This window comes from Genypterus blacodes, unplaced genomic scaffold, assembly GCF_046128005.1.
Source record: "Genypterus blacodes isolate CSIRO-AG114 ecotype Tasmania unplaced genomic scaffold, CSIRO-AGI_Gbla_v1 ptg000030l_1, whole genome shotgun sequence".
Classification (NCBI taxonomy): domain Eukaryota; kingdom Metazoa; phylum Chordata; class Actinopteri; order Ophidiiformes; family Ophidiidae; genus Genypterus; species Genypterus blacodes.
In genome coordinates, this window is record NW_027466843.1 from 551,701 (window position 1) to 564,197 (window position 12,497).

A 12,497-nucleotide genomic window follows, 5' to 3' on the forward strand; every position below is an offset into this window, starting at 1 on the left:
CCTATAAATAGGATTTTCCCATGCAATTACAGCAACAGAAATGAGCTTTTGAAACGGTGCTTCGACTCACAGCCAGATATCAGATTAGTTTTCACGATTTCAACCTTTTTTTTCTTACCCTTTCTTCTAAATAAATCGCCACACACTGAAATGCTTACATTGGACGTCGTGTTTCATCCTTTCCCCTCCGGATTTGGCGCCGCTGCTGATTCCACTGGTAAACATTTGACAAATCCCATGGACTAACAAATCGCTCGCAGACACCAGAACACTGCGCTCTGTTTGTTTGTGTGTGTGTGTGTGTGTGTGTGTGTGTGTGTGTGTGTGTGTGTGTGTGTGTGTGTGTGTGTGTGTGTGTGTGTATGTGAGAAAGAGAGAGAGAGTCACCAATACATTAAAGCACATGTGCTGCCTGTTGTTTTTGCTGTCACTTGTCACATGTCCGTCCCGCAGGAAACAAATGCAGCATCACTGATGAATTATTCCTATGAAAAAGATCATGTGCTGTGTGTGTGTGTGTGTGTGTGTGTGTGTGTGTGTGTGTGTGTGTGTGTGTGTGTGTGTGTGTGTGTGTGTGTGTGTGTATGTGTGTGAGTGTGTGTGTGTGTGAGAAAAGGAGGAAGAAACAGAACCTAGTTTTGTCAGTGGGCTAGCAGAGAGCCCAAACTGACAAAGCTGGCCTAGCAGGGCTTTGAGCGGAGGAGGGCTCATGCATAACTAATGGGTCCAGTCCCCCAAAACCTTTTGTACCCCAAGACAAAAGCTCTGTCCTGCTGACAAACACACCAACACACAGGGAAACACGGAGGAGAGGCAATCGAAGGAGAGAGGAAGAGGAATATCAAGTAAGATTAACAGAGAGAGAGGAAGACAGAGGGTGAGAACAAGTCTTCTTAGGTGCTAGTAAACAAGTGTTTGAACTAGAATGGCTGTTGCTTTTGCCCTTCAGGTGGTGATAAATATGGTGTGTGTGCTCTTACATCTTTATATCTAGAGAATTGAGGGCAACGCCTGACCAACATTAAGCACCATCTTTACCCAGCGGACTCTAATTATAGCCCATATGAGACTTACTACCTCCGCCAAGAAGGTTATGTCTGTCTGCCTGTCTGTCTGTCTGTCTGTCTGTCTGCTGTTTCGATATTCCTTACCATTTAGTCCTACAATTGGCTGGCAAAGTGAAGTGGGCGCGGCTCGTTCTTCATGAAAGAATGAATCAATCTACCATGCACTCCCTGCTTGTGCCAAACACAGGTAGACCTGATGGTGGCGCTACAACAACTGATTTAGTCCATTACTTTAGAACAGGACGTGGTTGAGTCAGGGTGAAGAACCTGTTACGTTTGGTCATTGAGAGGCAGAGCCATAACTGAGTTTGGACTTTCAATAGGAATATCCAAAAATACTGTTGGATCTTTAGAAACACAGGACGCACCAGGCGGGGTGAGGAGAAGAGGAGAAGGTTGAAGAAAAGAAAGGAAGCTGTTCACACAAGAGGCTCAGTGGAGAGATTCCAACCTCTAAAACATTTATTAGATCTATTTACAGACAGTACAGTCAACTCCTAACAGAACCCATCACAGGTGACCTAACTGAAGAAACATCATGTCCGCATTGCAATTCAACAATGACTACACTGTAATATGTTGATTCACAAGTTGACTATATACAACTTAATACTTTTGATTTGGAACACAATAACGTTGAAAAGGAGATGGGATAAATTATTGTCTTCTGGTAGATACGTATATTACAGAACCAAGTGAATCCTTGCAAACCGTCTGAACACGAGGTTGCGGCTTTGCGGGCAGCACAAAGCATTGTTGAATTGCTCGACCGTGAAAGGAGAGAGAGAGATAGAGAGAGAGAGAGAGAGAGAGAGAGATAGAGAGAGATAACTGGGTGATGTAGTGCAAAAACAAAAACTGATGAAAACAAAAGGACGGAATGAGAGAGAGAGACGGACGAGAGCTGCACAGATGTTTGCGGCAAGTATTTTCTGGATCGCTTGGTCACACAGAGATTGTATGTGCGCGTGTACAGACACACACACTCACACACACCCTGCGGTCTGTTTTAACAAATGACACGAGAAATGCCTGAGGTGGGAGGACAGTGATGAGACACAGAATGTTCTGTCCTCAAGTCACAACAACTGAGAAAGTCTGTGTGTGTGTGTGTGTGTGTGTGTGTGTGTGTGTGTGTGTGTGTGTGTGTGTGTGTGTGTGTGTGTGTGTGTGTGTGTGTGTGTGTGTGTGTGTGTGTATTCATGATAGCGCAGTTTGTGAGACAGAACCTGCAGTGTGTTAGATGCACATTTAAAAAGAATCCTATTAGCAGTGTCCACTTAGAAGTGCACTATTGATTGTTTCTTTTTCCTCTCCGGCTCTGAAACTGAAGCTCGACCATTTGGCGTTGAGTAGTTTTCAGCGGGCAAGTAGAAAAAAGGTGAGAGACGTAAAAAGAAACGTTTGTGAGAAGAGTCTTGTTTGCGAGTAGCTAAAGTGCATTGTTAGATTCTGTACATCAAAGGAGGGAGGGAGGGAGGGGAGAGGGAGGAGTTTGGCACAGGTCACCATCAGTTCCTGGGAGTCATCATGAGCTCAAACGTAGGAGTGCAACCGTTCACACAGATGAAAACCACACAGGGAAAACTCCAGGCAGAAGTGGAAAGTTCTGTTCCGGCCCAGTGCATCCATATCTCCAATATTCAATGAGGACTTTAGCTGCACTGTGCCAGCATCTGACCTTTATTTGAAGTGTAATTTGGTCCTTCGTCTCAGTGAGACTCTGAAACTCTCCCAGGAGACGTACGCTGTCATTAGTACTTACTATATTCTTGAGTCTACGATTAAATGTTCCCGTAATTAAACTTTGAAGGAATGTGATTTGTTAAATTAAAAAGAATGTGGTCACTGCTGGGTTACATGATGCGAGGAGATCAGGATGCATTCTGGGAGCAGCCGCACAGATCCAGAGACCCGGCCGTGAATTCTCCAGGTCTGACCTGAAAATGGGCAGCGAGGAAACTGAACAAACTGACTTGTGTGTGGGTCTCTGGTCCCAGTCGCAGTCAAGTGAAGGGAAAGGTGAAAGTTCAAACAGATCAAACAGGTCACACTGGGAAAGTACCTGAGCTAGGCCGACTGTCCTGTGCTTGCTGTTTGTGTCGGGGTTGGGGTTTGGATGGCAGGGCTGAGGGAGTGACGTAGGTGAGGCGAGGGCTGTTAATGTCCCCCTCTCCGACCAGAGTCAAGTCAGACACGGCGTCCTCCTCGAGCATCTGAACTGATTCTACCCTGCCTGAGTCCTGGAGGAGCCCGCGCTGGGCGCCCTGGGATGGGTGGATGGGAGAGAAGCTTCCTGGAAACGGGGGAGGCGGCCTGGCTTTCCTCCCCCCTCCGTTCTCACTGCCCAATGCGGAGTCCAAGCTCTGTGACTGATGGCTCGCGTTCAGCAAGTGGACGCCGCCGCCTCCTCCCCTATCGTTGCCGTTGGTCGTCTTATTGCCCCGGCGACCGCTGCTAGGGAAGCTGCCGTTGTTGGGGTTATGGGATTTTGGGGTGGAGCTACTGGGCTCTACTGGGTCGTAAGGAGGAGGGACGGCCTGGTTGGTTGCCACTGGCGACAGACGCAGAAATTCTGGAAGCTGCAGGTCACTTTTGTTTAGCAGGCCTCGCTGGTCGTCTGCTCGGTTGCTCTGAGCTTTGGATATGAGGTTGAAGAACTCTGCAAGTATGCACACACAAGTGCACAAACAAACACACACACACACTCCAGTGAATAGTCACTACAAAAAACATCATGACAAACAACAAAACACTCATTAGAACTGAGGAAACATGCAGTAGAGGGTGTGTATTAATCAGTTAGACAAGTCAAAGCTACATACAGTGTGAGCTGTGCTACATGTAGCTAGCTAGCTTTGAAAGCACTGGCGCTGCTCTGCAGTACTGCAGACAGGCAAAGGGTTAGTGTGGTCGTGGCAGCACGGCTACTGGAACAACAGATCACAAAGAGAAAGAGGGAGGTCGTTTCGTCTTTACCTTCAGCTTCATCTATATTAATCTTTTTCTGCTTTCTCTTTTCCGGAGCCTTATGTGGAGAGACAGAGTGGTTGGGTAAGGCCTGGCTGCTGGGCCCAGCCTTGCCATTTTCCCCTGAACCGGCTTTCCCTGAGGGCCTGTCCTCTCCCTGGGGGCCACAAGGAGAGCGTAGCGGGGCGTTAGCGCCCTGATGAGCGAGAGTCATAATGGGAACAGGTAACAACAAGGATGAACGGGTCTGTGGGATCTGACAATCAGCACTATTTAGGGTAAAGAGGGTCAACATAATGGAAAATGATAACAATTTGCAGTGATGGGAGTGAGGGGGCCACAGGTTTAGAAAAACTAAACAGGAGAATTACTAATCAGAAAGATTCATTCAAAACCATTTTGGCGAGTTTGATCTCTGATCAGTAATGAATGAGAGGAAAGGTGAGATGTTCCATTCAGCCAACCAAAATGTCCAACATAGATGAGTGATGACAACAGTGTACTACGCACCGCCAACATGTAGGCTAACAGTGATACCACACCACAACACCAGAGGGACTATGGAAGCCGTCTACACAGACACACTCCTACGCCTACGGTGGAAAAGAACCTGAGGAAACGGACCAAAGTGGCCGGCCAATCATCACACAAGATCCCACTAATTACAGAAAAAGGCCAACAGCATTCTAAAGTGACACCACCAGCAAGTCACTTCCAGAGCGGAGGGGGAATTTGGGAATTTGTGAGATCCAATAACCTCAGACGCTGCGTTTACAGTGCATCACCCCGGGCAGTGGGTTTGTTATGGAAGAAAGAGAACCGGCAAAACAGACAGAAAAGGTGAAAAGTTGGGCTGCAGGCAGACGCAGACCGTGATAATGGGACATCAGCAACCTTGAGAGTGTGACGAGGCTCTTGGCCACCCAGCAGTGCACACACACACACATATATATATATATATACAGTCACACACAGCCATCCCTGCCAAGGACACACATCATACAACTGTGCACATTTTCAACGCATTGCAAACGGACGTGGGTGATTGAAGACGGCAACAGAGACACTTAGTAGCGTGACATCATCATCCAGGCAGTGGAGACATTCGGTGGGTTATGGAACATTCCAGAGCGAGAGGAAAAATGGGAAGGAGGAACTGGAGAGGCGTTCTTACAGTTGTTGACTGATTCCTGCTGGTCGAGGCTGGAATGTGGCTCTTGGACGGAGTAACTTTCTGTTTGTCTGTTGAGTCCATAAAAAAGAGACAAGACAGGGCAGAACAGATGAAGCACACGGAAGGGATTCAAATAGGACACCAGATAACACCACAGCGTGTCCCTCACCTTTTGCAGGAATGTGGTCTGCGATATCTAACACCACTCGCAGCCCGTCCAGATTGGATATAGGAAGGCCCAGATCTAACGGCTCCGACTCCCCACTCTGCATCAGACACTTAAGATTAGAAACATTCGCCCACATGTCATGTCTGTTCCTCCGCCGTGCTGATGGTTTACTTACAATACGAGCCACCAACTCGGAAAGATGCAGGCCGTATTTGGCCACCACGGGCCGCAGGACCTCAGTAACTGGCTTGGTGGGCTTGGCTTTGAGGCCCACTGATCGGTTAATAGGGACCAAATCCAGTCTGCAAAACAGAGACAAACAGATTTAGCAATGTCTGTGCGGGACTCTATTCCAGGTGTATGATAACGGTCACAAAAGGATCCAAGACAGACCTGAAGAGAGTGCGCTTCTCTAGTCTGAGGTCCCGAGAGCACAGAGTTAAACAGTCCTGGTCCAGAACAAGAGGCTGAGAGGGAGAGGGAGAGGGAGAGGGAGAGGGAGAGAGAGAGAGAGAGAGAGAATTATAACAAAATGAAATCTGGGTGGTGTTTTTAACTGTGTTTGCCTCACACGTGTTAGTGATCAACAAATAAATGACGTCTCAGTCATTCGGTTAAGTTGACATGGAACGTTTTGATGTGATCCCTCCTGCCTTCTACTGGCACTGAGCCTCTTCCTCAAGCATCAACTGCATCAAACGTTAGTCCAGTTTGCTTTTACCCAGACATTGTTTACCAGAAATGTAGTTACATGTGGCTTATACTTGAAGCCTTTGCTACTAATTCACATCCATTCATGTCATACCTTCTCTCCTCCGACCAGGAAGAGGTCTACAGCTGCCAGGTTGATGCACAGCTTCTCACAGAGGCCCAGCAGAAGGTCCCTGATGGAGACTCCGGCCCTCAAAGGCACAGAGCAACATGACCCGTCTGGCAAGCTGATATTACACTGCCTCAAGGGGGCGCCGCCACCTACACGGTCTGTTGACCCCGACACGGCACCACGGGAAACATCACCCTGGAGAAGGAAAACAGAGAAAGGGAGAGGAAGTGAGTAACAGAAGAAGGGCAGAGATAAGAAGGTCAGAGGAAGCGAAAAGAAAGGATGGAAGAGCAAGAGATGGATGCTTGGATGAGGACAAGCTGACAGTGCAGTATCCTCCATGGTTTTATTTAAACTTAACCCAATTCTCTGAAATAGATCAACTAAATCCAATGAGAGGCGCAGGGTGACAATGAAGCGTTTATCACATAAACTGCTTCTCAGTTTGACGTGAATGTCTGTGGCTGCTGTGGTGCGCCGTGTCTAAACCGATAATGCAGTCGGCGTCTCTGTGCAGTCTGACCTCGTTCCTCCCCGACCCTGATGTCCCGAGCTCCAGACTGGCTCCTGACGACAGCGAACCCTGGGACTCACGGCGGCCATTGCTGCCAGCGAAATCTGAAAAATAACACGTGACCGGATTGAGGACAAACCAAGAGCTCATTTAAAACATCTTCATGGACAGAATTAGTGACTAGTTTCACAAATGGCAGTTCCAGAATCAGGTAGAAAAGATATTGATTTCCTGGGAGACCACAGGAGAGGAAATGCAGTTTACTATTTGGTTCATGTTACCAAAGAAAAAACACGATGTTTGTGTTCCACTTTTCAGAAAGACGCCATGTTGTGTAGGAATGTAAGAGAAACAAACTACTGACTGTAGTTGAAGTCTGCCAGCTCTCGTTTCTTCGGGCCTTTGCCGAAGCTTCTGTTACGGGACCAGGAGAAGAACATTCCTTTCTTTTGGCCTCCCGACTCATCCCGACTGTCCTCATTCAAAGAGCGGCCAGACTTACTCTTTTTATCCTCCTGTGAGACAGCAGGAACACACGGTCATCACAACGCTTTTCTCCATCTGGTTCACCATAACATCAATTTTGAATGAGGAGATTTTTTTTCTTTTTTTCTTTGTGGTCTCTGTGTCCGTGTTTTCTTACCTTCTTGGGAGTGGAGAGGTTGGATCGGTCCGAGCCGGTGGTGCTGTGTTTGGAGGTGGGGCTGCTGGGGATGTGGTAAGGGTCCGGTAAAGGCCTGCCCTCCACCTCAGCCAGCATGCATTCCTGGTACAGCAGAGACTTGAGGAACCGTGTGTAGCTGTCAAACTTCATCAGGTTAAAAATCTAAAAGGGTAGAGGAAGTAAGTGGAAATTGTTAAAATGGAAAGCACAACGAATAAAGACGCAAACAAATGAAGGGGGGGAGGGTGATAGAAGGAAGGAAAAAGAGTGAGAAAAATGAATAAAGACAGAGATGGAGAAGAACGAGAGAAGGAGGAAGAAAGGTACAGATAAATGTTTATGTTTATGTGTCAGTGTCAATGGTGCCACAAGATCTCAACCTGTGTGTGTGTGTGTGCGTGTGTATGTGTGTGTGTGTGTGTGTGTGTGTGTGTGTGTGTGTGTGTGTGATGTTTAAAAATACACAGGCTGATGGTGAGGATATCCTTCGAGCCTTGTGACACTTATCTGAGTTTGAACATCTGAGCTCAACTGTTCCAAATCAATGGAGCTTTTCAGCAACTTTCCTTGACACGCAGGCCCAATAAAAAAATTCACATCCGCACAGCTACTAGACGGCTGGCAAAGACAAATAGTAAACCTTATGGTGCATCAATACTTGATGTTGTAATACTAGCACACATTCAACCAGGTTCTCTTTTAATTCAATATTATTCGAAACAATAAATGACCCTCTGTGGAAGTCTTTGTGATAACGAAGAAGGTCTGCATTTAGTGCCAGGATGTGTTTTTAAACTAAGAGGACTGTCCATTAGGTGTGTGTGTGTGTGTGTATTTTGTGTTTGGTGTACACGCTACCTGCAGTTGTTGCTCCTTGAACATGTCAGGTCGAGGGGCATTGAGGATGTCGTCAGCGAGCTGAGCTTGACTATCGATGTTGACAGGCGTTGTGGCCTTACTGGACAGGAAGCTGTTGTAGATCTCCCTGGCTCGCTGAGAGAGCTGGAGAAGCGGCAGAGTGCGGATGAAAGGAGGATTTGGTTGAGGAAGGGAGTGGGAGGAGGAGGAGGAGGAAATAGAGAATGGTGACAAGCTGACTCTCGTATCATGTCACTAAATTGAATAAGGAGAGTCAGGAGTGTCAGAAGCAAACAAGTGATTAAATGATGTGCTTGTGTGTGTGTGTGTGTGTGTGTGTGTGTGTGTGTGTGTGTGTGTGTGTGTGTGTGTGTGTGTTACCTGCTTCTTGTCATTCTCTGGGACGTGGCTGAAAAACTCACAAGCCTGCCAGAACAATATATTCTCCTCACTGAACTCCTTCTTTAAGAACTCCTGCCGCACAAAGAGATGAGGGAAAGAAAAAATAATCATACAAACATGAACAACATAAGTGTCCTCACAAGTGTCTCAGCTGGAAGACAAACAGAAGCATTGTACACTTAATGGCAGACTTACAGTACATAACAGAAATCACTCGTTTTGCAAATCACAAGTCGGGAGTCACAAGTTATCACCAACAAGTCCAAGTCATGCCACCATTTCTAAACAAGCCGGCGTAGTTAGTTAAGTCAGTTTACACAAACCATGGATGTTTTTAAAGTTTGAATTTATGACCTCCCTGATAAACTTTAGGATTAAAAAAATACAAATACAAAGAGCTGCTTTGATTTGATTCATTGCTTATTTTCCATAAAAAGTATATTTCTTCATCTTCAGTGTCAAGCTGTTTTGAGTCAAAATTGTGTCATTATGTCAAACCTCAAGTGAGAAAACTGTGACTGGAGGCCAAGTTCAGTCTAGACACGTTTTTGCTTTCAGATTATAACCGGCCACCGGGACCACCGTCCGAAACCACCGGTGACCGGAAAAGCAATAACGTGTTGTCCGTGATTTCCACCGGCAAGTGTGTCGGCAACGGACGTTCCCGGTTCCCGGTTTCGCGCGCCGGCGCAAAAGAAAAAGTTTGAGAACCACTGCTCCAAACGTATGTATCCTTCAACCAAAGCTACACTTCATGTTCATGTTAAAAAGCTGCCGTTTTTCCACTTGAGGTCATCTTTAATGCACCAAATTGTAATAATCATTTTGTACATTTTATCTTTTTTGACTTGCTGACTACTTTTGACCGGCGTAAACATCATTTGTTGGCCTGATAAGTTGTCCAGCAAATGGGTGACTCGTGCATTTCTAGGCTTTTACATTTAACAACATTAGTTATTCCCCACACAAGAATGAGCAGAAACACATTCATATTTCTGATGAAAGTTCAAAAATCTCTGCAGCATTTGAATAAAAATGTAATTCCAGTTGATTTCATAAAGGAAGCAAAGTGCCACTCGTGCGACTGCTGGCCGGCACTGTTACTGTGTTATGGTGTTACCGAGAAGTAGCGGACTCCCACAGGATCCTGCAGCAGCCTCTCAAAGCAGACGGCCCAGCTGGCCACCCGTCTCTCAGTGTGGCGCCGAAGGCTCTGGACGCTGGGCAGGCTGGCATTGCTGTTCAGACTGTTGTCACTGCTGCAGCCCTGCAGCTCCACGCTGTTCAGTTCTGATCAAGGACAATCACACACACACACACACACACACACACACACACACACACACACACACACACACACACACACACACACACACACACACACACACACACACACACACACACACACACACACACACACACACACACACACACACTAAATCAAATGTTGTATTGCTGTGACGTCAGTGTGTCTGTGTTCTCAATGTTTACAGCAGGGCGACAAGGTGGGATGCAGAAAGACAGAAGCACACAGACAAAGCTCAGGATAACCAGATATCAACGACTGGGCTGCTCAGTTGACACACAACACAAGACACCCAGAGGAAGGACACCATTGGTCAGGTGCCCAAGAAGATGCAAATCCTGTAAACGATCTTGACAAACAGAGTCCTGAACACTGAGAGCCTTCCATTGAAAAAATCAGCTTGTGCTGTAAAACTATTCATCAGTTTCATGTAGGCAAGGTTAATTCTAATCTATTAAGCCAAACCTCTCAGACGAATTTCCATTAACTCCAGTGACTCCCAACTCTGGGATCCGAGGTAATCTATCACCGTCAATCAGATTCAGTAACACTGTACAAAGCTGTGTCACAATCACACCAGGCTCTGTTTGATGCAGTATAAACCAAAGAGCAAGAGGTGAGACAGCAGGTAGCAGTTTCTCTGTTTTCCACACACAATGTACTCTTGAAAATAGTGTAAATGTCCATAGCTTATGTCAGCCATAATAATTTCAAGACTAAAGACAAACCAGCAAAGAAAATGCTGTCAGAAACCAGTAGCCAATACAATTAATAATGAAGGTTTATTTAGAGTTTGATCAAAGTACAGGAAAGTGATCTACAGCTTAAGTTAAGTTATATTTCATTAGACCTAAACAAACTCCTTCCACAAGATCAATGTTTCTTCCCACCTCTGTAATCTTTTTTAAAGCCAAGTTCAATTCACCGGTATCTCAGAATGGAGATGAGATGAACAACAACAATGAAATTGTATTCAAAGAAAAGATTCTGTACATTAATTTGATTGAATATGAAACCTTTCTATTACAAACAAACACAAGCCAGCTGTCTCCTCACCTGGGTAGAGCTGGTAGGAGCCTGTGTGGTGCCATCGTGGCAGATAGCGAAACCTGAGGGGTAACCAAGCCCCTCCATCCATACTGACCCTACCAGGGCCCCTAACACACTCAAGCACACTGGGTCAAACACACACTGCCAATGAAGAGAAGAGAGAGAGGGGGAAACAGGGAGAAAAGAGGAGGGAGACTGAAGGAGAGACGGGCTGTTGGTGGTAAGCAACTAGTTCTGACAACCTGAGAGAGCAGGGACAGTCAGGTCACACACACACACAAACACACACACACGCACATGCGCGTGTGTGCACAAGAGTGCATGTATACTCACACATGTGTACACATACCTTTATAAGCTTCCATGGGTAAGTGATACAAGCATACACAGGACTTGAGATGATGAATAATTCACAACACAGGGAGGAGGGAACTAAAAACGCCTGAGCACACGCACGTACACACATGCACATAAACACACACACACGCAGAGACAGCGCACACGCCTACACATGTGCACAAAGTCACACACAAAAGCTGCAGTATTGATGAGGAGCTTGTTAAAGGAAGGCCAATACTGAGACTAATGAGGCCTGCAGACCCCATACAGCATCTCAAACACACACCAACACACACACAGAAACAGTCAACCTACTGCTGTCTTAACTTTTCGGACAGTCCAGAATAATTGCAATGCTGCCGCGATTTGTAAAATGGATTTGCAGTAAAACAAAACGCAATAAAGGCTGTACACCAAATTTATGTTAGCTAGAAACTGAGAAGAACAAATATACATTTCAAGTAGACACACACTTTTTAAAGTTATGTGACAAATTCCTTCTTTTAAGCTCGTAGAAATAAGACTAGCACTGATGAGAGGACCTGATTCCAGAGCATCTATCCTCAGGGCTTTAGGTTATTTGGGTAACCGCGTCTTTTAATTCACTTTTGAAAGGATAGAAGACTAAACATCTCCAAACTGATGCTTAGAGAAGTCTTACAGTTGTACTCAAGTGGCAGAGATGAGAAGAGAGATACAACAGGCACTGCAGAGAACATTGACGCAACTTTTTAACCCTCTGCTGATTTGTTTGACTATTAGTGTCTAATTACGGATATCATCTCATTCTACTGAGTTTGGTTGAGCATTTGGTTTGTATATTTATATTTAGTACTTAACACTAACTGGCTGTATTAAAGTACAAATATTAATCTATTAATATAGAGAGAGAGCGAAAGAGAGGGACAAAGCTACAATACTGCTAAACATAAAACACAATTAACAATTACTAATTGTATTTAGTGCCTCGCATCCTTCACAACCAGTGAAATGTGCCTGTAGTGTGTAAAAATATACAATAGCAATATGAGTTACGAGTTCAATCACTGATGCCAGCAGCTACTTTATCGTTAAAGCAATGTGCAAGAGCAAACTCTCCACTGTGCTCGCTGACATGTCGTCCATTATCCCTCAGAGGTGACAGCCAGCGTGTCTGCCAGG

General features: G+C 45.8%; 1 protein-coding gene across 4 annotated transcripts in view; it reads right to left on the minus strand.

Annotated features, from left to right (window-relative positions):
- Nucleotides 1–279: 279 nt before the first annotated feature.
- The window catches only part of rgs12b (regulator of G protein signaling 12b), a 37,908-nt gene continuing 25,690 nt past the window's right edge, over nt 280–12,497 (minus strand). The window contains exons 7-19 of one of the 4 annotated variants that reach the window (XM_076145395.1): nt 9,762–9,931; nt 8,621–8,713; nt 8,240–8,383; nt 7,361–7,543; nt 7,082–7,232; nt 6,727–6,821; nt 6,186–6,398; nt 5,774–5,847; nt 5,556–5,682; nt 5,381–5,477; nt 5,212–5,279; nt 4,047–4,194; nt 280–3,729 (exon numbers count right to left, since the gene is read on the minus strand). In XM_076145395.1, coding sequence (XP_076001510.1) covers nt 3,116–3,729; nt 4,047–4,194; nt 5,212–5,279; nt 5,381–5,477; nt 5,556–5,682; nt 5,774–5,847; nt 6,186–6,398; nt 6,727–6,821; nt 7,082–7,232; nt 7,361–7,543; nt 8,240–8,383; nt 8,621–8,713; nt 9,762–9,931 — 2,177 coding nt within the window. In that variant the 3' untranslated portion in view covers nt 280–3,115. Of the gene's footprint in view, nt 3,730–4,046; nt 4,294–5,211; nt 5,280–5,380; nt 5,478–5,555; nt 5,683–5,773; nt 5,848–6,185; nt 6,399–6,726; nt 6,822–7,081; nt 7,233–7,360; nt 7,544–8,239; nt 8,384–8,620; nt 8,714–9,761; nt 9,932–12,497 lie in introns of all 4 variants that reach the window. The other 3 variants (XM_076145393.1, XM_076145392.1, XM_076145396.1) reach the window with 3 other exon arrangements.